Source organism: Sorex fumeus, unplaced genomic scaffold (assembly GCF_029834395.1).
Source record: "Sorex fumeus unplaced genomic scaffold, SorFum_2.1 ptg000149l, whole genome shotgun sequence".
NCBI lineage: Eukaryota > Metazoa > Chordata > Mammalia > Eulipotyphla > Soricidae > Sorex > Sorex fumeus.
In genome coordinates this window covers 1,616,410-1,644,020 of record NW_026606206.1, presented here as the reverse complement: position 1 = coordinate 1,644,020, position 27,611 = coordinate 1,616,410, and the positions used below count along the sequence as shown (strand labels likewise).

Below are 27,611 nucleotides of genomic sequence, written 5' to 3'. Positions count from 1 at the left end.
TGTTATTTTTTTTTTTTATCCATCATTTACTGAGACTTACAGTACCCAAAACAAAGCGATGACATGATGGCCAAGTTCCTTCGCCTCAACGAATTTATCACATGGCTTAAATAAAACTTTCTATCCATTAAATTACCCAGGTATCTTCTTCAAATGTGATGCTCTTTATTTCTAATAGACCTTTATATTTAGACGGTAACTTTTTAAACCATTATCATTTGATGATACAGATTCTCTTGGCCACATTCATTAGATTTAGTCACTCAGCTGGCTACCACATTCCCTGCTTCACTGCTCTCTGCAAACTTGCTGAAACATTCTCTAGGATCACAAAATGTAGTTAAATCTTTAACCAAGGGGTGAGTTAAAGATCTGAAAAATAGCCCCTGTCCTAACAACAAATAGCCGCTAACAAGCATTTGAATAATAGATTACCCATCATGTGGATCATGAAAGATAAAGGACTCAAAATATCATATTTCCAGCTTTCAGACCCTCACTTATAAAATGTTAGAGTACCATAAACAAGGCTTTTAACATCTCTTTAGCCCAGTTTTTTCAGGATAATGTGGATAACAACACCTAAGTTTGTTGTTAGTGATAACATGAGAAACGCAATAAAGAATTTCATCAACATATGGTATATAGTCAACTTCAACACATATTAACTTCTATTTTTGTTATTATATATTTTAATTAATATCTTGTGTGGAAACATTGCAGCGCCGTAAAACATGTATTTGTGTTTGTTTTTTTCCTACCCATTTTTGGATCCTGTCCATTATTTCTTCTTCCCTTCCTTCTCATCAATCTCTTCCTTTTGTACACTATAGTGTGACAACATGAAAAGGGAAAAAAGATTTTTCCTTTACTTTTGTTGTGTCAAGTAAATTCACATTCCGTGCTTTTAAGGAAGATGTGGGTCAAGTAGATTCAAGTTCAAATTTCAGCTCTGCCAATGATTAATATGTGACCTTTGGAAAGATGCTACTGAAAAAGACTTAAGAACCATCATTTAGCTTAGGATGCTAATGCAAACACTGTGGGATTATTAAAGAATTATATAGCACAGTGGGTAGGGCATTTGCTTTGTACACAGCCAACATGGCCAACCTGAGTTCAATTCCTCTGCCCCTCTTGGAGAGCCCGGCAAGCTACTGAGAGTATCCTGCCCGCACGGCAAAGCCTGGCAAGCTACCCATGGCATATTCGATATGCTAAACACAGTAACAACAAGTCTCATGATGGAGACTTACTGGGCCCGATGAACAATGGGAGGACCGTGACCGTGATGAGATGACCTAAGGAAAGTGGCTAATTTATTATACCATTTTTGTTGTTTTGTTGTTTCAGAAAGAGAAGCTATTATGATTGTTAGGAATGATTATGTTAGAATCTCCTCAGAGACTCCTTGCTTATCTTCTGAAACAAAGTCTGGGGCCAAACATTGTCATATATGTATATATTATCAATCTATCAATCAATCAATCTATCTATCTATTTATCTATCTAGATGAATACACCTGGAAATTATTCTAGCACCCTGAACTGATTCTATCTCAGAGGCATTTAGCTAGCTTCCACTCTCTTGGAAAAGTCCAAAATATATTACAAATTGAAGTCAACAGTGAAACAATCTCAGAAGCCTTTGGGAATATTAATACTTCATCTAGAGGACCTATTCACCAAACTTGCAAATCATGTTGTTATTCTGGACAGTGTTGGGGGAAGAGGGTCAAAGAGATGTTGAAATCAGAAAGGCATGCAGCTTTTTTTTTGTATTGTTACATTTGTAAAAACATCATTTTCCTCTTAAGTCAATATTATTCTAAAATGGACACCAAGATTGTTATTTTTTTCTTGACTGCAAAATGACACCAAGAAAAAACTGGACAGATAAAGAGGTAGTTTTAAACTTCATGTAGAGTAACATCTAAAAAGCAGAATTTTAAATCGAATGGTAGATGTTTCTTTTTTTATACAAAGAAATAACAAAGATTTATTAAGGCCATATAAACACATCCTCCTTCACTTTCAGGGGTTCTAAAGACTCAGCAAGTTACAGGGTTACTCTATCATAATTTCATAAATTCCTCCTGACAGTGGTTCATTGCACTAATGTGACCACATACATTCCAACTCATCCAGTCAAGTGTAGCATTTTTTTCTATTCAAGTATTCTCAAAGTTTAATTAAAGCAGCCAGCTATCTAGTAATTACTTCCCCTGTCCATCTTACCAGCTCCTTATTGTCTCCTTTTGAATTGATTTCTGACTGCAAACCCAGCCTATGCAAAAGTTGAGAATGTGTGGGCAGAGACTAACGGCAGAAGTCATTTCTTCCTTCCCTTCATTTAATTAAAACAGATTGCCTGAAAAAAAGATTTAAGGCTGATTTTAACGTGCAGGAGTGTTTGGACAATTTTTAAATGCCTATTTCTAAAAGTTGAAGGCTGTCTTTTCAATGAGTACTTGTTTTCTGCTCTTGCATCCATCCCTTACTCAACAGTGAGTTTAATTTTCCTCGAGTATGCTGTTGGCAATGTCTTTCTCCCACTTCAAACTCCTTCTGTGACTCTCCTTGCAGTAGTGTCCGCAGCTAAACACAGGCGTCACAGACTGGTTTTCACCTAGCTGTGTGGTTTTGGGTTCCATGTCTTTGTGTCACCCAAAAAGTGTCAAGATGCTCTCTTCTATGATTTTCTTTGTCACTGTCATCCATGTCTCACTCTGTACTTCTGGTCACAGGTCTTCCTCATCTGGAGCTATTTTTACTCCAGACTGCAAGTCTTGAACACATGCAGCACGTTCTCCAAGGTCCAATTCGATTTCACCTCGTTCTTAATGTTTTTCTAGATCTTCCCATTCCATTCGTTTTTTTCTCTTTCAAAAAATCCCAACAGCAATGCTTCCGTATCATCCCTACAGTACCAGTTAGTGGTCTTCTATGTTATATAATGTCTATTTATAAATGGTACATGTGTGTCATAGAAGACAAAAGGCTTCAGGTAAACAGAAACCATGTCTTTCAGACCATGCAAAGCTAAAGTGCTTCCTTTTACAACAGATAGAATACTCTATAAATGGGGTAATGTTTGAATACATAATTGAATAACAGATTAATTAATAAACTGCTAAAGATTCAATACCCATGCTTCTCCTTCGGAGAGGCCCCCAAAGACAAAGCTATGTCTTCATCAATATGAAGGGGAAGAAAGGAGACAGTTGAAGCATGCTGAATTATAAACTAAGAATAAAATAGAAACTAGCCAAGTGAAATCTTAACAGAAGTTAAAAAAAACACACTTGCAAAGCTTATTTCCTTATTATACTCAGTCCGTGTTCATGCCAAATTTCACTAGATAATATTGTTCTCATCTTATACTGCCTCTTGGAATGTTCAAATGAGCAACTCTTCCAATAGGATATGCTAATCTGCTACACTTACACTTCATATATTTCATTCATCTGGAAGGGCAGGAAACAAATCCAATTTTCTACCTTGCTTTTAGAGATTCAATATTTAGCATATGAGTAGAACATACAAAGTATTCAAGCCCAGTGGCTCTAAATACACCCTCTTTTGCCACCCTAATCGCCATGTGGGGAGCCTCAATCTTTTGAATCCTTCTTGAGTAAGTTACCAGCTATAGTTCTAGTATTATTAGTTACTGCTCCACATATAGGTTTTAATGTTATTCCAGATCCCTTTCCTCCAATCCCTGACATAAATGTCACCAACAGAACTTATTTTTGTCAATGAACAGAAGTTATTTTACTGAAGGTAATCTCCCTTCTCTCTTCTTAGGACTGTATGTCTTAGAGAGATCTGTGAATTGCATGAGTCTCAAAGGAGACTTGTTTCGGAGTTCTCTTAAGATGAGACACAAGGCAAGAACTAGACTTCAAAGTTCCTACAATCTTCCTGTAGACTTCAGAACGGGCTTTGCAGTCTCTGTCAAACTAATTTTTGTGTTTAGTCATTCCACTATTCCTTCTTTATATACTACATCATTTTGCCTTTCTCCTTGTCATCCCTGTGATTAGGCCCTAATCCCTTCTCAAAAAATTTCTATGCAGAGAGACAGACATCACGAGAAGTATAGAAAGTTGATTAGGCTGACAGCAGACTCTTTTACTGCAAGAATAACATCTGAGAAACTTGGTCCTGGACTATGCCAGTCACACTGGTTCTGAGAGAATTGAGAGAAATGAGACTAGGTCAAGGTGAGAAAGCAGAAATAGCTGTTATCAACAGTGCATGTTGTTCTCTCAGCTGAAGAACACGAGACGATTTTTCTTCCCCAGATGTTCTGCCATCTGCAGGTCTAAGCTTATATGCGCTTGTTCTCAAGATCTACAGAAATTCCAGACTCAGTGGTTAGCTGTGTGTAACTTCACTTTTTAATGTTCTAGACCTCATGTTGCTTGTCTGTCATCATTTTTAGCGCCCACTTGGGAAGATGCTTTTATTGGAAGTCATTTGCTATTCTGACACTGTAGGAAGCTGGTACAAGTTGTAGCTACTTCAGACCCCCTACAAAGAGCCTTGTATGCTGATAACTTTCAGTCCACTAGAAATAAATTTATCAAAGAAATTCTTATTTATTCCACCCTCCCCCCCCAGAAAAAAGAAAGTTCCACAAGACACAGCTTACAGGACAGTACAGGGGCTAAGGTGTTTGCCTTTCACATAGTCTATCAGAGTTCAATCTCTGGCACTGCATCTGTTCCTTGAGCACTGCCAAAAGTGATCCCTGAGCACAGAGCTAGGAATAAGCCCTGAGCAATTCTGGGTGTGAGGTGTGATCCAAAACCTCCACGATTTAAAAAAAGAAAGAAAAGAAAGAAAGAAAACAAACAAGCGCGCATCTTTCTTTTATTCCAATAATCCATCAAAATTGAAGCTGGCAAAACAGAAGGGTTGAATCAAAGAAACATCTGAAGCCGCATGGAAAGGCTGTATTCTGGGTCTTATTTTAAAGAAAGAGAATCGGGCATATTTCTTAAACCAGAAATTAACAAGTCAGCAGCACTCCATGTAGCCGAAAAATCTAAGAAACAAAATCAAGAGGTAGCAAGGAAGAACAGTACTCTATCCTGAGAATCTTGCTTTCATTCTCCACAGAAAGTACCATCTAAGCTTTTTAGCAAAAATGCAAGAGACTGTTGACAAAGAAAAGCACACGTCTTTGTGAAACTCCTGTAGTAATCACACATCAAGGAGAGGTTATGTATGAAATACTGGCAACTAAATTTTCCCTAGCATTTTGAAGATCAAAAGAATATCTTTATTCTACCTATGAGACAACCCCAGCCTTATTCCTCCCCACTGGGGAGAAGGAAGCAAACTCTTTGGTTTCTCATGTCATTACCACAGACTGAAATGATGTAACAATAATAGCAAACAGGGGTGTCCCCCTGTGCCAACTCTGTAATCAGTTTCAAAGTATGTTTTGTTGTTTCCCATTGACGCTACTCAAAGGAACTGGTCACTCGTGGTCTCAAAAGTTTTACAACAAATTGTGTGATTAAATTCCTTAAACACGACTGTCCATTACTAATCCTCTTTTGCCAACATCCTTTTCAGGGAAAAATTGCAGCGCTCCATGGTGCCTGATTTATATTTCATTTTGAGAACAGGAAGTAAAGGGATTAAAGTTAAGGATTAAAACACTTACTCTTTACTGCATTTTTTTTCTCCTCCCAAATGGCTTCCTGGTTGCCATGGCTACTGTTCACTGGTCCTTACCCCTGAAAGCAGGTCTCTTTGCATTAATAAAATATTTCAAACGAGAGTTTGTGGAAAACAATATGAAGCTGCTTTACGTTCAATTGCTCTTGAGGCAGCTTGATTTTTTAAAAAAATCCTTTTCCCCCTTTGTCCTTTTATTGGTATCCTGAAGAGTGAAACTTGAACTAAAGACAGCACAGAGACAATCACAAGATACACAATGCAAAATCAAAATTATGCAGCAGTGGCACAAGATTACCCTGAGATAGAGAACCAGTCCTTCCTTTACAAATGAGTGTTTGTAAGAAGATTAAGGGTCCCTGGGAATTTCTCAAATGTTGCAACACCACAGAACATTTTAAAGGCAAAAATGCACGTAAATGCAGTGTTGCAATTCCACACTGCAAATACCAGCCAGGAAATGAAAAACCAAAGCTTTCACAACCACAAAGTTAACTTGACCATGTCAATGTAAATATCACTGCTCTGTATCCAAAGTCACTGGTGTTCTCAGTGACATTATCTGCATGGAAGTGTGGCGAAAGAGGAGATAGCCACAATCAACGAGTATTATCAGAGTGAGGGAGACCTCATGTAGAGGGCACACAGCTGATGCTGAGTCGGGTGTTGAAAAGGAAGGGTGACATTGACAAGTGAACAAACACAACTGCATTTGAGTTGTTCCTTTACAAACAACTCCCTTGGCATTCACTTTAGAATATAATGACTCCAATGCCTTTCAAAAGCCAAGGAAAACTAAGGAGATGGAAGAGTACAACTCCATTTAAAGGTATCTATTCCTGTATTTTATATTATAGTCCAAGGACAAGTTTATTTGATAGCTGAAAGTTTGTACCTTTTGACCCCCAGCCTTTTCTACCCTCTTCCTTCCCATCAATCTCTACAATAGAAAAGATGCATTTTCATAAAGTCCAACCAATAGCAAGGTAGGCTTCAGGATGAATAGTGAGGTTCAAAACTCCATTCAATTCATTTTCTTTTATTTTTTTCCCTCCCTCCTTCCCTCCCTTTCAGTTTTGGGGCTACACAACTGGTGCTCAGGGCATATTCCTGGCTCAGAGCTCAAGGATCACACAGGTATTCCTGGAGGACCATATGCAATGTCAGGAAAATAAAAACTTGACTTCAAGGAAAGCACTCAAGATATAGCTGTCCTATCTCTCTAGAACCCAATTATTTTTTCTCTTCAATTCTCTAGTGATTAGTTTTTCATTTCTTGATTCATCTATGGTTTAAAACAACAATTTTTAACACTTTCTCCAAATTCTATTGGAACTACATTTCCCAGGTACAAGTATACTCAATTTTTAAAAATTCTAATCTCATACTGCCAATAAAACCAACAAAGTGAAAAATTTCTTCTAATCTCATACTGCCAATAAAACCAACAGATCCCTATGAAAAACTTACATAGGGATCTCTAGAGATAGTCTAAAGATAGGAATAATGATTATAATGGTGGCACTCCTAAGCAGATTGATGGTATGGCTGATTTAAGTAGAGGCAACTGATTCCCAAACAAACCATGAGATGCAGTGTTATAGAATATGAAATAAACGTGTATGAAAAAGGTCTGAGTTGTATACCAGCCCACAAAATTTAGAACCATGTCCTATAAACATCCATGTTCCTGCTTTTCTTGATTTATCTTTTCTTTAGGGAATCACTTTGGAATGATCCTGAAGATGTGGGGCCATCCCATGGACCGGATGTGGTTAGGGATGTGGTTAGTGTTTTGCTGTCCTTCCACATTTGCAATCAAAAGGAAACAACATTAGTCTCTTTCTTTGTTTCAGGAAGCAGTTTTCTAAGGATCTCAAGTCTTTCCATGTCTTGGGAGTAGAAATACAAAATTCCTTTCTAGACTATGTTTTTAAGCATGGCTTTATGCCAAACGATCACGACGATCACGACCATCCTGTTGTTCGTCGATTGCCTCCAGCAGGCCCCAGTAACGTCTCCTTGGTCCTAGCCCTGAGATTTTTTAAAAACCTGTGCCATATTCAAGGCTCTTTCAGGGTTAGGAGAATGAGACCCATCATTGTTACTGGTATTTGGCATATTGGGTACGCCACGGGGAGTTTGCCAGACTCTGCCATGTGCCAAACAACATTGGAAAATTGACTGTAATAGGAATTCTGCCTTAGAAAAAGGAAGCCTTGCTTATGTCCATAACGAAAAATGGGGGCCACTTAATCTCAAGAGATCCTTCTTGTAACACAATCTGCTAACTATGCAAGTACCACCTATACTCTTGGTGTCATCTTGTGGGAAATGGAACTTAAGAAGCTGGCACAAGACAATGATGATACTCTGGCTTCTACTATTGTTCTGAGTAATAAGGCCTCTTTGTCTCTGACCTAAGAAGCTTATGTCATCTGTCTATAACCATGAAACTGTGACAGGCTAATTTATTTTCCCATACACTGAGTAAAATTTCAGACCCTTTGAAATATCTGACCACATTCAGGATCTTTGCTAGGATGTTCAGAGCATACTTATTTTTTTTTTTAAATCAGGGTTTCCTATTTAAACAGTCAATTGGAGTTAGCCTAAATCAGTATCTTAGGATCATACCAGAGGCTCAATTTCAAGTAAATCAGCTCAAGAAGTATCACACGAACCAGCAAGAGCACCATCCTATAAAATTAGGGTCTACCCATAAGTTCTCAGGATGATCCCCAGGCATGAGATTCAGAACTTATTAGAGCATTACTAGCTGACCTTAGTTTAGAGGAAACGGGAACACCAAATGCACTTCGATGGAGAAAACTGGAAGCTACCCACCTTGTGGATGCCAGTGTGGTTTGGAGTCATGCTTAAAAGTCAGGCTTGGAAAACTTCAAGGGAAGTACATGAAACACAAGAGGCTTCTTGGAGTAGAGCTTTAGTCAGATCCCCACTTTCCACGCTATCATCTTCTAAAAGAAGGACACTGTAAGCTTTTGGGAGCTGCCTCATGCCAAAATCTGGTTGATAAATCGTAAGATTTTCCATGTTGGAAAACCAGTTAGCCAAAAGTAAAAATGTTTGCTAAAGGAGCACAAAACGTGGAGGCAGAAAAACTCAGCTGGAGTATAGTTCAGTTACTTAACTGTGTTCTGTCAAGCAATTCAACTTCTCCCAAACTCAAGTCTCCTATCTCTAGGATGGGATTAAAAAAATTTCGAATACTAACCTTGATTCAATTTTATGAAGTGGGAAAAATGTCAACAGGTAGAAAATTCCCAGAAAATTGCTTTATACAGATATTTGGAGATTACTATTATTCTTAATATTCCTATTCCAGGTTTTCACTCTTTCTTACATAAGAGAAGAGACTAAAATGGGTAATTGCACCCATTATTACTGGGTGTTTTAAATGTGAAACTATTTGTTCTTGCTATTACTTATTACTGAGTATGAGAACCATCAAGCCTGTGCTTTGCTGTGTTGAAATTCCTGATCAATGTTAAGTTTCATATCTGCAGTAGGGAGGGGCATTATAATTGGGTAGTAATGGGAGGTAAGGGAAACACAAAGAAATTGTGAGATTTCTTTGCTTATTTATGCCATGATGTTAGATGTGCCAATGTCTGAGTGTGCATACAATGGAAATTAGGGAACCAACTCCTGACACTTTCTCATTAAAAAGATCATGAATGTTTTTAAAACAAGAATAAAGATGGAATGGAGAGTAGATCATTCTTGGATCTTTTTTGAGTACACAGCAATGAGATCTGATTTCTGTATTTGCTTATGTAGAAACGCGGAAATGTCAAGGATGTCCTTTGTACTATCATCTCAAAATACAATTTCTATTCAAAGTCCACAGTGGGTAAATATTATCCAAATTCTTATAGCCAGTGCTTGGATGCTGCACCAGCTCAAAATACTATTTTCTAACAGCTTCTCATCTGTTTTCATCTATGGTTTCCATATTGACTCCTTTTTTCCCCAAAACCAATAATATCCCTGAAAACAGTGAGGAAAAATACTCAAGGTAATAATTAAAAAAAAATTTAATGAAACACCGTGAAATATAATCACATACTCAGACACTTTCGTGATTACGTTTCAGTCATACAATGGTTGAGTAATCATTCCTCCACCAGGGATGATTTTACCACCAGAATTACCACCATTCTCCACCACCAATGTTCCCAGTATCCCTCCCCCCATCCCCATCTCCCCTTCCCCACCTCTGTGGCAGGCACATTCCCTTTTACTCTCTCTCTCCTTTTGGGTATTATGGTTTGCAATACAGGTATTAAGTGGCCATCATATTCTGTCTAGAGTCTACTTTCAGCACGCATCTCCTATCCCGAGCGAGCCCTCCAGGCATCCTTTGCTTGATAGTCCCTTCTCTTTTTCCCCAGCAAGTGAAGCCGGCTTCCAAGTCGTAGAGGAATCCTCCTGGTCTTTATCTCTACTATCCTTGGATGTTAATCTCCCATTATGTTGCTTTATATTCCACAATCAAGGTAATACTTTTTACTATTTATTACTAAACAAATCAAGATAAGTCTCAGATGTGACATAGCAGTAGACCAAATGTTACACATATGGGAGCCTGGACTTGATCCCTAGCACTGCAGATGCAAAGAGTCAAATTAGAGGGTCCTTATCATTTGCTTCTATGTAATAGAAAAATATTGGAAAGGGATGTACCTATGTCAAGTCGTTACTATAAAGTATTCTCAACTCTGCTACATGGAATCTGTTTTCCCCATGAGAGAGTGCTGAATGAGATATGTTTTGGAATTAATTATTGGCTATAAGACAGGAGAGGAGAATCAAACTTAGCACAGGAGAGAGGATATGAAAAGAGTCCACCTAACTAGCTGAGAAAGTCAACAGATTCTAAATCTACAATCTCTGCTACCAAAAACACTTGTAAATGTGATTATATAAATATCCTTTGAGAAAGTACAAAGTCATAAGGCTCAGAAAATGAACATAAATTATACCTTAAATATCAACTTATTTAAAAAAGGTAAAACTTAGAATGGCAACTCACAACCAGAGAGTTTACTTATTTATTTATTTATTTAGTTTTATTTCTGACTTTAATTGCACTATTTCAAGTGTTTAACAACCAGACAGTTTAAACACTATGCTTGGGAAGTTGGTGAATACAGCAGAAGGAAGAAATTCAGTAAGACTGAGGATGGGGTTATTGAGAATAACCAGAGAATTCCCATTTCCTTTTTAAATATCAATTAGTGGAAGTTGAACTTACAGGGAGCCTCAAATTCAACAAAACATTTTGCAGAATCTATCAGGAATACATTCTGAATGAGACCGAGAAATTTGAAATTGGTAATAACCTTGTTGGATGCAGTGGTCAGAACTGGATGAGTTGTTGTATCTCAAGAAAACCGATGAACAGCAACATGCCAATCGAATGAGACACCTTCTCTTCATTTATACTAAATTTTTAATTCATACCACATTACTGTGAAATTATCTTTTTAGCATTATAGATTTGATTGTGGCTGATATTTAAACATCTCAGCAGGACATTAGCAGAAACACCTTAGCAGGAAGGTGTTGGAGCAATGGTTATGTTGTCAACCTTTTCAGCCTGAAAGCTTGCTTCAAAAGTCAATAAATAATACCATGAATCTCCTGTGACACCAGCTGAAAGAAGTGTTTCACAGCACTGGTTTTGGACTCTGGTCCTCAGATATTCCCTCTGTAGAGGTCCAGAAAAATTTCCTGTTGAGTATGAAAAAGTTGCATTTGTTTAAAACGGGGTTCAGGCCTGCTTGCTTAATTGGTTGTTTTAAACCGGGAGAAGCTCAGGAGTTCCTCATGGCTCAGTGCTTGGGCGAAGCTCCTAGCAGCTGGAACCAGGGCCTCCTGCATGCGTCCCAGCCCATCCAGCCACCTCTGACGCACAAAGAGTGGCATTTGTCAGTGCAGTGGTTCACCCTGCAATGCTCAGGGCTTACTCCTGGCTTTGTTTTGTTTTGTTCTGTTGGAGCCATGGCCAGCAATGTGCAGGGCTTACTCCTAGTTCTGCATTCAAGGATCACTCCTGGCAAGGCTCAGGGACCATATGTAATATGACAGAACCTGGGTCAGTCATGTACACGGGAAACATCTTACCATTGTACCATGGCTCCAGTCTACAAAGAGTTATTTCTTCTTAATAGGGCTGGAGGGTACACCCTGCAATGCTCAGGGCTTACTCCTGTCTCTGTACTCAGGAATTACTCCTGGTGGTGCTCAGGGGACCATAAGGAATGCCAGGGATCGAACCAGGGCAAATGCCCTACCGGCTGTACTCTCTCTCCAGCCCCAAGAGTGATTTTTAATTTTTACTTCCTGGGCTGGAGCGATAACACAGCAGGTAGAGCCTTTGCCTTGCACGCAGCCAAACCGGGTTTGATTCCTCTGTCCCTCTTAGAGAGCCCCGCGTGCACGGCAGAGCCTGGCAAGCTCCCCGTGGCATATTCGATATGCCAAAAACTGTTACAACAAGTCTCACAATGGAGACGTTACTGGTGCCTGCTCGAGCAAATTGATGAACAACGGGAGGACAGTGCAACAGTGCAGTGCTACTTACTGGTACTGATCTGAAGATGTGAAAAGATTAAGAACAACTATTCTAACGTATGAGTGAAATGGAGAGCCCCAAAACAAAGATGCTCCAAATGCTAAAATAGCTGGTAAAAAAATTGTAGGGATCTATAGATATCAACAAAGAATTTCTATATGCAGTGGCAAAGTCACTATGGAAAGGTAAAGCATTCTCAGCACAGTACCAGAGGCTGCCGCAGGTGTCCCCAGTACGTAGGTTTCCGATTCAGAAACAGAAAGATTGTTCGGACATACTAACCTAGGTAAACAACACTTAACAATTGTCTTAAAGGCGTAAGATTTCATGAAAATGCTTTACAAACAGCTTTTTACAACTTTTTAATGTGAATACCCATATCGGGCTGTGGAGAGAAAGAGGTTCCATGTAAATACACTCAGTTCTGATGGATTCCAGCTGTGCCCGCAGCTGGCCTCATTTAATGGCAATGCAGCGAGCACCCATCCTCGAAAACCACTCACAGAAAAGCGTCTTTCTATTGTAGTCAAAAGACTAACCCCACGAAAGCAGAGGCTATCTGTATGTAGTCTCTTAACCGTTAACTGAAGAGTTAATCTGCACTCAACAAACAGAAGAAACAGTGAACATTTCAGACATCACCTGACACTTTGTTAGTATTTATAAAGAGGGCACTGGATTGCCCATTGGAAGGAGCATCTTTTGCCAAAACTGTCCTGCGGAATGTCAAGATTGCAAACAGTATGTCAAGACTTAACAGCCAGCTTCATATTAGGCAGCATTGACTAATTCTGGGACATATTTTGCAGGTCTTTTGGCTAGTACGAAAATAGCATACCACCTTGTGGCATCATTCTTGGCTCCCTTTCTGTTTCTAAGCCTTTTCATTTCTCAGAAACAAGTTAGAGTAGAAGTAGTAATAAAAAAAATCATCCTGACTCTGACGCCAAAAGAAAAAAATAATGCATAACAAATGGCTATGAAATGTTAAAGCATTAAATACAGGCAAAATAAAATCCTTCTTTATTATCACTATTATCACAATCACTATTAAAACATCTCAAATATAGAGTGGATTTCACTTGATGAAAAACTCAAGTGTAGTCTTGCAGAAAGCTCAGATCAAGTTCCTTTAACTTCTCAAGCAAGAATTCAACGAAACCATCTGGGGAAGGAAAAATCTCATCTCTCCTTGGAAAATTCTTGCTCTTGTCTGATCTCCATCTCTTTAAATCACTAACATTAAAGACAGAATTCTCAGCAGAACTGGAAGTTATTTCCCTCTGTATTGTAACATCTCAAAATGACACTTTGTCCTGTGGTCACAGCCACCTCTACGTCCTCCTTAATGGTCTGAGTGTAGTCTACATGTGGGGCTGTCACGGGCAATAAGCATGTGCTTTTTCATCAACAACTACAATCAACTCTTGGGACTGCGGTTAATATTTGGATTTCACAGAGGAGGGCTTGCAGTTAAGACATGATAACCAACTTCTTTGAGCTTATAGCATTAAAACACTGGTGAAATAGGGATTTGAGTCATACAGAAGTGTATCTGCAGAAGAAATGGGCAGATAACTTACACAGGAGAAAACACTGGACTGAAGAGTTAGAAAGGATATGAGAAATCCTCTAAAAGGAAAACCAGAAAACAAGGTTTACAATGAGCCTAAGGGCTGGAATGACAGGACAGTGAATAGGGTGCATACCTTGCAGGAGGCCCACCCAGGTTTGATCCCCAGCACCCCACATGGTCCCCTGAGTCTGCCAGCAGTGGTCCCTGAAACTAGAGCCAGGAGCGACCTCTCAACATGGCTGGGTCTAGCCCCCAAAGAAAACAAAACAAAACAGTCATAAAAGTTAAACTCCTTAGCATGAAATAGACACCCTCCAGCTCCCTTCTTATTAGAGTATTTGCAGGGCAGAGAGAGTGTACAGTAGGAAGGCACTAGCCTTGCTGTGGCCAACCTGGATTTGATCCTTGTCACTGCATATGGTCCCCTGAGTACAGAGTCTAGAGCAAGCCCTGAGCATTTCCAGACCTGAGCACTTCCATACGTGACCCAAACAAAACAACAATAATGGAAGAATATCTATGGAAGAACATACAAATGGAAGGACTTTCTTTCCCATCCAGACATGGCTCGCTGTATGTATAAAAACAGGCCTTTAAATAGAATGTCTGCATGAAATTTAATTTTAATTTTTGTGTCACGCCCTGTGATACCCAGGGATTCCTCCTGGCTGTGTTCAGGGATCACTCCTGGCAGTGCCGAGGAAGGAAAAACAAAGTGGATAAATTCACAGCTCTATTCTGATCTCACTTATCATTAATTATTTTTAGACAGCTATGAAATTTTTGAGAGGAAAACAAATTAGCAGTGGAGTCTGAACTAGAGCAAACCAACTCACTGAAAATTTAACAATGACATTTTTTTCTCTCTTAGAAACCCTTAGTAGACAAAATAATGTAATCAACAGTAAGAGCTAACTTTGTCAGATATAATACACCAAGCACCTTCTCTAAGTTTTCTACTTAATTTCATGTGATATTCTATAAATACACGTTATTAACAAACATGACATAATCTTGTGACGTAAAACCCCCCCCGGCTGATTTAAGAGCTCCCATATTATGAGTGTGATGGTTAAATTCTGATACATAATACATGTTTTTAAAAAGTTGATTTATTTGCTTGCAGTATAATCTGCTTTACTCTCTAGCCCCGTGTCTTTAAATGGCATGAACCTATTTACTTTAAACTACTAACAGTGTTACAAAAAGGAGTAGATGTAAGAAAATATACTTGTTAATTCATTTCCTTCTATTTATCTAGTGAATTTATCTGCATTAATGGACATCATACTTTGAGGTTCACCATGTCCCATTTTCATGTGGCTAGTGTCACCTTCAAATAAAGTAACCTCAGTTAAATTTTAACATAATGAATTTTAGTTTGTGTGTGTGTGATGGTCAGTGTTATGTGTTCACTTGGCTAGAACTTACTTTCCAGTTAAGCAATAAAACACAAATCTCAGTATTGCTGTGAATGTAGTTTTAAGATGAGATTAACATCTGAAATAAGTTTATTTTTAAGTAAGGGGAATTATGTTTTAATATCCTGGTGGGCCTAATCAAATTGGTCCAGAGTCCTTAACAGCAGGGCAGAGGTTTACTTGAGGAGAAAAATATTCCACCGTGTGAGCCCCCTGACTCCCAGAAGTTAGGAACACTGGGGTTATCTTCTTCTTCTTTTTTTTTTTTTGCTTTTTGGGTCACACCTGGCGATGCACAGGGGTTACTCTTGGCTCTGCACTCAGGAATTACTCCCGGCGTTGCTTAGGGGACCATACGAGATACTGGGAATCGAACCTGGGTTGGCTGTGTGCAAAGCAAATGCCCTACCCACTGTGCTATCACTCCAGCCCCTATCCTAACTCTTTCCCTCCTTTCCTTCCTGGTATTCAATCAGCGCTTCATATCCACTCATTTTCATTAAAACCATTACTCTTCAGTCCTCCATTAGATCTTATAGAAGTGCATACCAGCCTAACTAATGCAACTGTTTCTAGTTAATCGACACTCCACACTTGGCCATTTACACAATCAGCCCACGTCTTGTCAAGCAATAGTATTAACATCTCTGATTGCATCATAGTAAAGGACCATATCTTACCATTGAAGTACTTAACAGAGTGTCTGATACACTGAGTGCAGATAAATGGAAGTCAATATTTCTGGAACTGAGAAGCAGAAATTCTTAAGTGGACAAAGTTTGGGAGGTGTTATAACTACAATCAAGTGAAACCGTCTTAGAAAATTCGTGTATCTTGTGGCTCAGAGGGTCCTGTTTTAAAAAGCATTATTAAGGTAAAATTATTCTTAAGGAACTTCATATATTAATTATGCATGTACAATTTGATAAATGTGGAAACAGGTAAACTTCCTGTGATTCCATTACACAAGAAAACCTTTAATAGACACAAGAAAACCTTTCAGCATTTCCTCGTAACCTTTATATATTTTTTTAATTTTTAATATTCTGTCTTCAGAAGGTTGATTATTTGGGGGGTGGGGTGGGTAGGTCTCTTAAGTGCTTAGGAGGTACCAGGGACCCCACCAGTGATTTCAGCAGTTCAGAGACCCAAGGATGTGATGTGTTCTGGTGGTGCTGGTGCCCCAAGGGCCCCATCTGGTAGTGCTCAGAAAACCGTGTGGTGCTTGGAATCAGGCTGAGGTTCGGTGTATCTTAGGCATGTGCCCTGATCACTGTGAGATCTCCTATCCCTGAGATTTAGAGAGTTTTCTTTAGAGTCAGTGTAATCAATGGATCTTCTCCTGAGAAAAGAGTTTGCATGCAATCTTGGGGACTGGATAAGCTTCTTAAAGCTTACAGTCATCCACGCAGGAACTTCCCTTATGGTACATAGACCCAGTTGATAATCCCTAAGTTGGACAATATATCACAAGTTAGTTTGCCTTTAATTCCCTCCTTTGGGTCTCCATTTACTTTCCCTTGTCTGGGTCATTTTAGTTTTACTTGGGTTACACTTGGAGGTCATTAGGGTCATACCCAGAGGTGCTCAAGAGGCTCTGCTAGGAACCAACCCAGGACCTTATGATTTCTCACTTGACTGACATTCCCAGCCCTTGCCTACCTCACCCCCCAATACTCTGCCCCTGCCCCCCGCCTGGCAAGCCTCCTCCTCCTATCCTCCAAGCACCCACATGGCCTAAAAAGACTTGCCATAGTAATCACTGAAAGACGACTCCACCTAAACGAATATTCAGTCTCAGGGAATAAAATCTTTCCAAGGACACTGTTGTTCCGTGGTAGGTCACAATAAACTGCCCTGGCTTTGCAGGCATGTGATATAACAATACTTTCTACTGAAATAGCTACCCTCTTACCTCTGAGACCGAGTGTTGCCTTTCAAGCTAGTTGTAAAGATGGGGAAATGGAAAAACGAAGGGAATGTAACCCAAGCTAAGTCACAAAGCAATTTGTGGCACTGCTTAGAAGCAGCCCACACCTCCTGACATCCAATCCAAACACAACTCTAAGACAAGGCCACCTGCCCTGGATCCGCCATGAAAAGCTTTTACATTAGGCTTATCCAAGCCCGTGTGTGAAGTCGCCCTGAAAATAAATCCTCACAGTTCAGAGAGTTAAGATACAAATGGGGAAATACTGCCCATGAGCACCAAAAGACAAGATTCAGCACAGCTGAACAGGAAAATCGAGAGTACTAGCACAGGGAGCCAACACTGCATGAAGAACAGGAGTGATTGAGAGAAGGAGACAAATCAAAACCCGAGAGGGACATAACAAGCTGAGCTGGGTTATGATTATTTTAGGACACTCTATTTATACAGCAGAGTCAAGCTAAATGCCCTTATTCCATAGAAATTTTCAAGGATAATCTACAAAGTCTGGTGAGATCTAGGAGATGAGAAGTTTAGAGGGCTTCTATCTGCCCAACGATCGGGAAAAAAGCAAGTATCTAGTAGGAATTATGTACATCAAGTTGCTGTGTTAGGCTCTCTAGAGCCCATTAGAACATTTGCCATAGGTCCTCACTCCTTACATAAGTGGCCAGAGCTGTGCTATGACCCCTATATTTGTCTCAATTAAGAATTTTCAGGGAAAAAGAGACAAAACTTCATTGTCATGTATAACAAAGTTGTTATAGAAGCAAGAAACAAAAATAAAATCCACAGATATCTCTACTGCTTTCAAACTTAAAAACATAAAACTCCACAAGGTTCTGTCATTCACAAAGTAATTCCCAGATACCGTGTTCCAGAAATACATCTCAACACAGCATCTTTCGTACTGCACTAGAAACACATCGTCTCCATATGTCTCTTGCTGAAATGGAATCTTTGAGAGGGCAGGTTCAGCTTTTGTGTCTAAATTCTGAGAGCTTGCACAAGGCCTCCCCAAGCTGAGTGCAGGGTAAATCATGAACTCCGATCATCTGAGTCATTTCTTAAATGGGAAACGTTAAGCTAGACATTCTACTGTCCAGCATCCACTCCCTTTAAGCCCACTGCTTTGGAGGACAGGCTGTGGGAAAGAGCATTTTTAGCGACATCTACTGCTGTGATCTAAGTGGGACCAGGTTCTTGAAAAAGATGTTCAGACCAGACGGTGTAGCATCTGACTTAAGTGCCAATGAAAGTCTTGCAGCTACTTTTTTTTTTCTATTTCTAAAGTCGTCAAGACAATGTGACACACAGTAAATATCTGTTTTAGATACTCCTGCATCTGTGTATCTACCCAGTGTGTGCTTAATTAAGTATTTACTGATGGGAAAAGATTTGTGGAGCAGAAATTAGGTCAGGTGGTCTATCTCAAATAATCTACAAGCGTAGTTTTAGGAGATGCCCCAGTGGAAAACATACTTTGAGTCATGCTTAATAGTATCTTCCTCCGAACACTGAAATAGTCAAGGCTCTGCGTATTCTTGGAAGTAGAAAGTCACTGTGAATATTACTCAGTATTTGATAAATATAATTAACGAGGAAAAACAAAACTTTAAAAAGTCAGAATATTGGGCCAGAGAGAAAGTATAGCAGATAAGGCACTTGCCTTGCACGGAAGACAATGGGGCTCAATCCCCGACACCCCCTATGATCTTTGAGTACTACCAAGAGTGATCCCTGACCACAGATCCAAGAGTAAGTGCTGAGCCCTGCTTGGTGTGGCCCCCTTACCAAAACATCTTTAAAAAGTAAGAATACCTAATAATAAACATCTCGTGGAATATATTCCACAGAATACACTTTAGGAAATTTGCTTTATGGGTTAAAAATCCTGGATAGAGTACATGCTTTGTATGCAGGATGCCCTGGGTTTGATCCTTGGTACTGCATGATATCCCCAGAACCCGGGCACCACTGAGTGTGCTGGGAATAGTCCCCTGTGCTTGGGTATGAGGGTAGCACCTATTTTAAAAAGACAGACATAGAATGACTTGCACTCATTTGTGGGACATAGAAAAATAGTGTGGGACTAATATTCAAGACCAGGGAAATCAGGGGCCAGGAGAACTGGTCATTGGGTGGAAGCTTGCCACAAAAGTGTGAAGAACAAAGGGCACTTAGGATAGAGAAGGGATCAGTAAGACAATGGTAGTTGAAATGGTCACTCTGGAAAAGAACTGTGTTGAAAATAGGTAAAGAGATTGCAGTGATAACCTTTCGGTATCTGTATTGCAAACCATAATGCCCAAAAGAGAGAGAAAGAGATAGAGAGAGATAGAGGGAGAGAGGGAGTAGGCGGAGATGGGAGGGAGACTGGGGACATTGAGACACCGGTGGTGGGACTGAATATACACTGGTGAAGAGCCAGGTGTTGGCTATTGTATGACTGAAACCCAATCATAAACAACTATGTAACTGTGCATCTCACTGTGATTCAACTAAAAATAAAATAGATAAATAAAATTTTTTAAATGACACTGTCATTTTTTTAAATGACCTCCCCAAATCAGCTTTTTATTGTTGCTCCTGTATTTACAAGGCTGAAGCCATCTATTCCGATTGTTCCAGAAAGGGAGCTTTTTTCCTAATTGCTTCTTCTCATGGATAAACCACCCTACTCTTCCAGCACACCACCACAAAAATGCGAATTCTCAATTCCGTTTTAGTAGCTGCATTACTGTGCAGCAGAACTGAAAAATACTTTAGAAAGCAGCACTGGCACCACTAGGTTTTCACAAAGAAGCAAGAGATTGGTTTCAACTCCAGTTCATGCCTATTGGCGTAAGGTTAAGTTTAAAAATACTTGTTTTTATCATTTAAATTTCATTATAATTAGTATAGCTATTTTTAACCGGAATTATTTGTTTTACAAAAGCATAACCCCCCCCCCCCCCCCACCACCACCACCACCAGTGCCTATCTTGAAATCAGTTACTGTTACCTCAGGCATCAGGATATTCAGACAGGACAATACCATCCTTTTACGTATGACTTAAGCAATTGATCAGGAACAATTGGTAAAGAATAGAAGTTAAATATGACCCAGCTTTTAAAAAAGTAGTAGTGCTGTTTTAACATTACCCCTATACTAGTATTACTCTCACTCACCTTCCGACATGATTTATTAACTGTGAGAGAAACATGGGGGTATAATGGAGCTAGTCCACACTGAATTGAATGGTCATGAATATGCATATCACTAAAATTCCACTAAGAGTAGTAATGGTTTTTAATTTAATCCTGAGAGAAGAAATGGAATAAAGGAGGGAAAAAGAGGGGAGGTAGAAGAAGGAAGGGAGAGGAGGAAGAAAGGAAGGAAAGAAGGGAGGGCGGGATGAGGTGGGGAGGGAAAGATTATCCACATTTGGGAAGATACCTGATCGTACATACTGTTTGCCCTGTAAATAATGATAGAAAACTGAGAGAAGAATGAATCTCACCTGCTCTTTCATTTTTTTTTTTTTGCTTCCATTTAGGGGAAGATACATCATTTCTCATTCTCAACTGCACAGATGTGAGCATACACAGTACATAAAGAAACTGTGGGTAGTTTTGAGTTTGCCGTGGTGGTGACTGAACAGATTTCAAAGAATTCCACTTTAGCATGAAGAGAGTTTCATTAAATCAGCTGCTTTATTTTAGTCCGAAAGTTAACCAGAGCTGTTCTCTTAGTAGGAAATGCAGATACATTGCATTCACAGGTTTCAATGTTGTGCTTTTTTATTTTATTTTTTTAAATACCAACCTGTATTGAGGTTGCCAAAGTCATCAACTACTATCGGTCAAAGGTGGACATTTAACAAACATTTCACAAATCACATCCAAAGTTCTGAGTTTCTGTGGAAGTGTGAACTTAACAAAAGATTTGTGTCTCTTTAAAATTTTGGTCAAGGATTCTTTGCATTCACTTCTAAAAAGTCCTTTTGGATAATAGGCGAGAACTGAAAGAACACCCCTGCGTATGGACTTCAGAGATGAGAATAAAAAGTTCTGATAAAGCAAGGGAGAATTTCAAGTGGCCTATTGCTTTAGCTTTCTCTTTTTTAAAAAATAAATTTTTATTTACTTATTTATTTTTTTATTGGATCACCGTTAGATATAATTACAAAGCTTTTGTGATTAGGTTTTAGTCATACAATGTTCTAAACCTATCCCGTCCCTCCACTAGTGTCCCTTTTCCACCAGAAATATCCCCTGCGTTCCTCCTGCCAGCCCCCCCCCCCCACCTCTATGGCAGGCTCTCTCTGTCTGTCTTTCTCTCTCTCCTTTCTTTCTCATCCCTTTCTTTCTGTCTCTCCCTCCTTTCTTTCTCATCCCTTTCTCTCTCTCTCTGTCTGTCTCTCTCTCCCTCCTTTCTTTCTCATCCCTTGCACTCTCTCTCTCTCTCTCTCTCTCTCTCTCTCTCTCTCTCTCTCTCTCTCTCCCTCTTTCTCTCTCCTTTTGAGCTTTATGGTTTGCAAGACAGGGACAGAGAGGCCATCATGTTTGGTCCTTTATCCACTTTGAGCACACATCTCCCATCCCGAGCGATCCCTTCTAACCATCATTGTCATCATAGTCCCTTCTCTATCCCAACTGCCTTCTCCCCCAGCCCTGGAGGCGGGCTTCCAAGCACAGACCATTCGTCCTAGCCCTCTTTCTACTGTTCGTGGGTGTTAGTCTCATACTGTTTTTTTTTTTTAATATCCCACAAATGTTGCAGTCGTCTCCCACTCTCAGACAAGATTGAAGGGCAGATTTGGCCTTTTGCTCTACAGACTAAATGCTATCCCCACCCGAGGCCACAGCAGGTGACGTGTGTATTTCCCTACTGGTTTATCTGTATAGCCCTCTGTCTAATGGACCTGAGATTTGCAAAGCACATTTGAAAGACGTGGGCACATCAGCTGATGGGATGTGTGGGTGTGCACGCATTAGGCAAAGAGAAAAGTTACTTTCCGCATACAATGAGCCAAATTATCCTTTGCAGGAGAGTGCTTCCCCTCTTCTTATTCCCATCTTAAATAATATTTAGCTGAGATACTCAGCTTTGTCTTAGCTTTAAACAGGATCGACAGGTGTGGGAACAGAGCCACAAGCCCACGGCCAGGGCAATACTTAGAGACCTCGGCACCCCCTGAAGGCTGAGAGTGCCTTGTTACTGGGCCTGATTTCTGAGAAAGGCCTCATAAAGCCAGAAACATTAGGACCAAAATAATGTCATTTAGTGTCTAGGGGGAGGCTAAAAAGAGGATTAGAGGAAGGCAGGGTATATTAAAGGAGTCCATGACTAACAGGGTGTGACAGAAAAGGGTTTTATTCTTTTCAACAAAACAATTCCCTAGGGCTGGGACCATTACTCCACTGTGCCTTTATCACCTTGGAATTTTTATGGTCATTTTTGATGAATTCACATTTTTGTAGAGGCTTTTTTGAAATAATGCCAGTTTTCAATTTTTAATTAAAGTCGTAAATAATCTTAATTCTGCCTTAAAAGGTTTATTGTTTCTTACTTTTTTTTCTTATGATTGCTGCCAGGAAATATTTCAAATACCAAGCCCTGATGTGAGTTAGTAATTAGACTCTCTCCAAGGTCTAGTAACAACATTGAATCATGTAAATATTACACACTGGTATGCTTGCGCAAGCTTTGAAAATGTGGACGGTTGATTTCAGGTTTATCGGCACTTCTCCTAAGAGTGACATTTCTTTTTTCTTACTGGCCAGAGCAACTTTCAACATTTCAATTTCCACAAATCAATTCATCATAGATTTAAAACGTTTTCAGATTAAAAAGGTTAAAATTTCTAAAGTAAAGGTCTCAAAGAGACTCAACCAAATCCAGTTCAACCATCAGCAGGAAGCAATGTATCAAAGGTTAAGTCTTTTGAGGGGCAATACCCCCTGATTTTATGTAAAAAAATTAAGAGAGTCTTGAAACATCTGACATTAGATTATACTACTATTCGAGGAAGTCTACGCTCATTATCTAGTCGAAGGTTATCTGAAAATTGCCTAAAAATCTATTATTTTGTAACCTTGAGGTGTGGTTTTCTTTTTTAAATTGAATTTGAAGATGGGTTTCAAGATTCTTTCACACAATCAGAACTACAGTTCTTTTATGCAGAAATTGAAACAAACCATTGTCTCTGGACAATAGAAACCATTACCAATTCTTTAAATATTATGTTATGTGTCTGTACCTATTAGCTAAGTTTCTGGTACCTTCTTAAACCTAATATCATGCTGCTGCTTATTGGTCCTCATACGCCACTTACATGGTCCTTCATTTTCATGGCTATTGTTACCATCTCAAAAGTTTTGATCTTTACATACTGTTATTATATTAACACTTGAGGATGGTGAATGACTTAATTTCCCCCTCATATTTAGAGGGGGAAGAACTCAACAAAAGCGTTTTCTTTTTTTCAAAAAAAAAAGCACATAACTTACCAATTGGAGTTTATAAGAAATATGCAAATAATGACAAAAATCATTAAATTTTCTCACTGAATACAGTTTACAGTAAAAATGATGGTGTGCTATTTTAAGAATATTATGCATCTTCTGTATTACATTATTAAATTATTTACATTATTAAATTTGCATTATTTACATTATTAAATTATTTAATCATGCCAGTGTTGTTCTAAAATCTAGGAATATAGTCAATCTATATGGAACGATAATCTATTATCATTGTTAATGATAATTCCTGCTATTATCATCATCTGTTAGCAATTTACTAAGGTTCAAATAATAAAATTTAACTATATGCCTAAAGGAAAGTTATTTTATTCACTGACTTATAAAAGTGGGTTTGCACGCAATTAAGAATATCTAAAAAATGCTTCTAACTGGGCATTTTTCTAACTCAAGTTAAGAGGTCAAGTTCTTTCCAGGTATGAGCCTTCAACTGCCATTGTGCTAACACCTCTCAAAAAAAAAAAAAAGAAAAGAAAAAGCTCAAGTAACAAAAAGACTACAGAGCATTTCCCCCACACAAGTGTTAAATCCTATAAACCATGAAAGAATTCAAGATTTTAGTTACCACAGTAACCTAAAAACCATAGCCGTAGGCTTTAACCATGGCATGGATTTCCATCACTTGATATAAATTGTCTTGAACTTGCTATAATTTTTTATGAAGGTCCTTCAATGAAGGAATCTATCTGAACACAAACAAAACACTCAAAGGCCACTGCCAGGTCAGTATATTATATTTCCATAGTCAGAAGATAATGTTGGTCCTGAAGTCTACATATTCAGTTATTAAGAAATTCCTTAACAGGTAGTAAACTCCTCATCTCTTAAGGTGTTTGAAGCATATCATCCAATCATTTCCAAAAGGTCTTACGAGGTTGGGCAAACAAGTTAGGTGGACTGGATGAATCTCTTCTTCCAAAAGAGATATTATAATTTCTATAAAACTTCAAAAGATTCTTCAATCCTGACTAATGTCAGAGTAAGTTTTAGTTTATTTCTTTTTTTTTCAGACTTCCATGCATGGTACCTATTAAGAAATCTGTTTCTAAGTTTCAAGTGCTATACATTTACTCATTCTAGAGATTTACTTCCTTTTTAATCAGAGCTAAACTGATTTTCTGCTGCTTTTTATTGTCTGTTCGTTTTTAGGCCACACCTGCTGGTGCTCAGGGCTTACTCCTGGATCTACACACAGGCAACACTCATGTCAGGGCTGAGGGAAACAGAAGATGCTGAAGATTGAACCTAGGTCAGCTGCATACAGGACAAGACTTAAAACAATTTTAAAAACTTAAAATCAATTTAGCTCTTCAGTCACAGAGCTAAAATGATTTTTAATGAATTGATGTTTTTAAAATAAAGCATTATCTCTAAAAAAGTTATTGTCATTTTTTTCTGATTCAATTTTCTTTAGCTATTTGTACTTAAAAGCCTTGTTACTTTTCAATATAGGTAATAATCACTGATTTTCTCTGATTCCTATTACACAGCTTTCCCAAGAAATGCATATCTGGTTCTATCAGCTATGTAAGCCCTAAGCATTGCTCTTACTTCATGGAGGACTTCTGACTTCAAAGAATTTTAGCCATGTTATACTTTAAAAAGTCTATGAATTTCCAATGCTCTATAGAGCCTCCCAGTTCAACAGAAGAAATTTTAAAGCGCATAAACTTTCTTTTTTTTATATGTGAATAAATGCTTTTTAAATATTACCTTTTTTCTTGCTTGCTGATCTTTGGAAGAATGTGCTTTCACATGCTTTCTTAGGGAACTTGGATCTGTGTAGCGTTTGGTACATCCCGGAATTTGACAAGCATAAGGTTTCTAAATAAGAAAGAAATAAAGAAGGAACTCTGGTTAAACCATAAAGACAAACGAGGAAGATTTACGCAAAGACTATTGATTTCAGGTCATGAACTGCCTAATGTGAAATACTCAGTAATATATTCATGCATTTAGCCTCAAAGGCTCTATAAGTTTGCATCAAGACAAAGAGTAAACATTCAAGGAAGAGAGAGAGATGGCCTACTTTTGATGATTTTTAAGAGAAAACATTACTGTGCAAGCTTACCACAAAATCTTTAGGGCATTTATTTAATGCAGATAATATTATCATCTCCAGTCATACTTACAGTTATGTTCCCCTGAAAACAAGCTTTGGTACAGTCAGAAACTATGAAACACATACTCTTTTAGAGTTCAGGTAAAGAAGCTGTAGAAAAGTCCAGAATAGACTGAGAATGTTTCAGAAGAAACCTGATTTAGAAAGAGAGAGGGAAAGAATTAAAAGGCAAAATTAGCAAAAAGTGAGTAAAAGACAATAAGTTTAAAGCAACAGACACATGAAAAAAAAATCAAAGCAACATTAATTCTGTTAGTTTAGAGGAGTCCTGGTTGGTGTTAAGCTCAAGTTGTGTTAATAGATCATTGACTGAGTACAAAGAAAACCAATCTGGGTTACTCCAATTGCCCCATGCTTTTGTTCAGAGCCTTAAAGATGAACCTAGAATATTCTTTATTTTTATATTCTTGGTATAAAAGAGGAATTAATGAGTAAGTAATGACAACACTATATCACTGTCACTGTCACTGTCCTCCCGTTGTTCATTGATTTTTCTCAAGCGGGCCCAGTAACGTCTCCATCGTGAGACTTCTTGTTACTGTGTTGGCATATCGAATATGCCATGGGGAGCTTGCCGGGCTTTGCCGTGCGGGCGAGATCCTCTCGGTAGCTTGCCGGGCTCTCCGAGAGGGGTGGAGGAATCAAACTTGGGTCGGCCATGCTGGCTGCGTGCAAGGCAAACGCCCTACCGCTGTGCTATCGCTCCAGCCCCCAACCACACTATATACTGATTCAAATTTTAGCATCTATTTCTTCTGAAGTAATAAAACTCATAGCTTTTAGGCTTTCAAGGTGTAAAATACATCAAAATCTGTTTAATCTAAGAACTACAAATAAAATAACAAAATCAACTGTATTCATATGTTGTATCAGCAGTGTCTAATCTCCTTAGTATATCATTGCAGAGGATACTAGAACTATGACTACGTGATGGAAGTTTTGGGGAAAAGAATGAACACTCTGTCTACAAAATAACATTCATGATCTAGAAATTCATTATCCTATTGACTCCCCCACATCTTATTTTTTCAGTCCTTTAATTTTGTTCCTGTTTTCATGCACATGCTTGTCATGTGTGAGCCAAAGCATACAAGGATTATATTATTTGTTCTACTAAAGTCATATTTAAGCTTAGCGGGTTATTTTTCATTACAAGAACAAAGTATGTTCAAGAATATGTGATTTAACATACCCATTTTTGAATTCGACGTTTAATTACTTTATGCATATGTTCACTGACTGACAAACTGAATTACCAAACAGCTCCTATGCTATCATGATGTGCACTGTGGTATATATTAGGGTAAAGGCCCTCCCGTTGATCGTCGATTTGCTCGAGCGGGCCCAGTAACGTCTCCATTGGAGACTTTGTTGTTACTGTGTCTGGCATATCGAATACTCTCGGTAGCTTGCCGGGCTCTCCGAGAGGGGCGGAGGAATCGAACTCGGGGCGGCCATGTTGGCCGCTTGTAAGGCGAACGCCCTACCCGCTGTGCTATCGCTCCAGTCCTCGCTTCGGCAGCACATATATATATTAGGGATTTAACAATAAACAATAGGTGAACCATTTTTACAAAATGGTGATCAGTTATTGGTTGATGCTACTTGCCATGAGTTTCCTTGGGTAGCAATGATTCTTATCCTTTTCTCTATCTCTTTTTGCTCTTTTCGGTCACACCTACTGGTGTTCAGAGGTGCTCTTGGTTTTCTGGGGTCAGCCCTGGTGGTATCTGTGA

At 38.8% G+C, this 27,611-nt stretch overlaps 1 protein-coding gene and 1 long non-coding RNA gene across 5 annotated transcripts in view; one reads left to right on the top strand and one right to left on the bottom strand.

Moving 5' to 3' along the window:
* The window catches only part of GLIS3 (GLIS family zinc finger 3), a 544,874-nt gene that overhangs the window by 106,661 nt on the left and 410,602 nt on the right, over positions 1 to 27,611 (bottom strand). For all 4 annotated transcript variants that reach the window (XM_056106925.1, XM_056106923.1, XM_056106922.1 and 1 more), the window contains one exon: positions 25,467 to 25,577. In XM_056106925.1, the coding sequence (XP_055962900.1) occupies positions 25,467 to 25,577 (111 nt within the window). The remainder of the gene's footprint in view (positions 1 to 25,466; positions 25,578 to 27,611) is intronic.
* Positions 6,445 to 25,116, top strand: LOC130016252 (uncharacterized). The gene is made up of 3 exons (XR_008791215.1): positions 6,445 to 6,523; positions 10,113 to 10,217; positions 24,903 to 25,116. It is a non-coding gene; the product is annotated as an uncharacterized LOC130016252 (long non-coding RNA).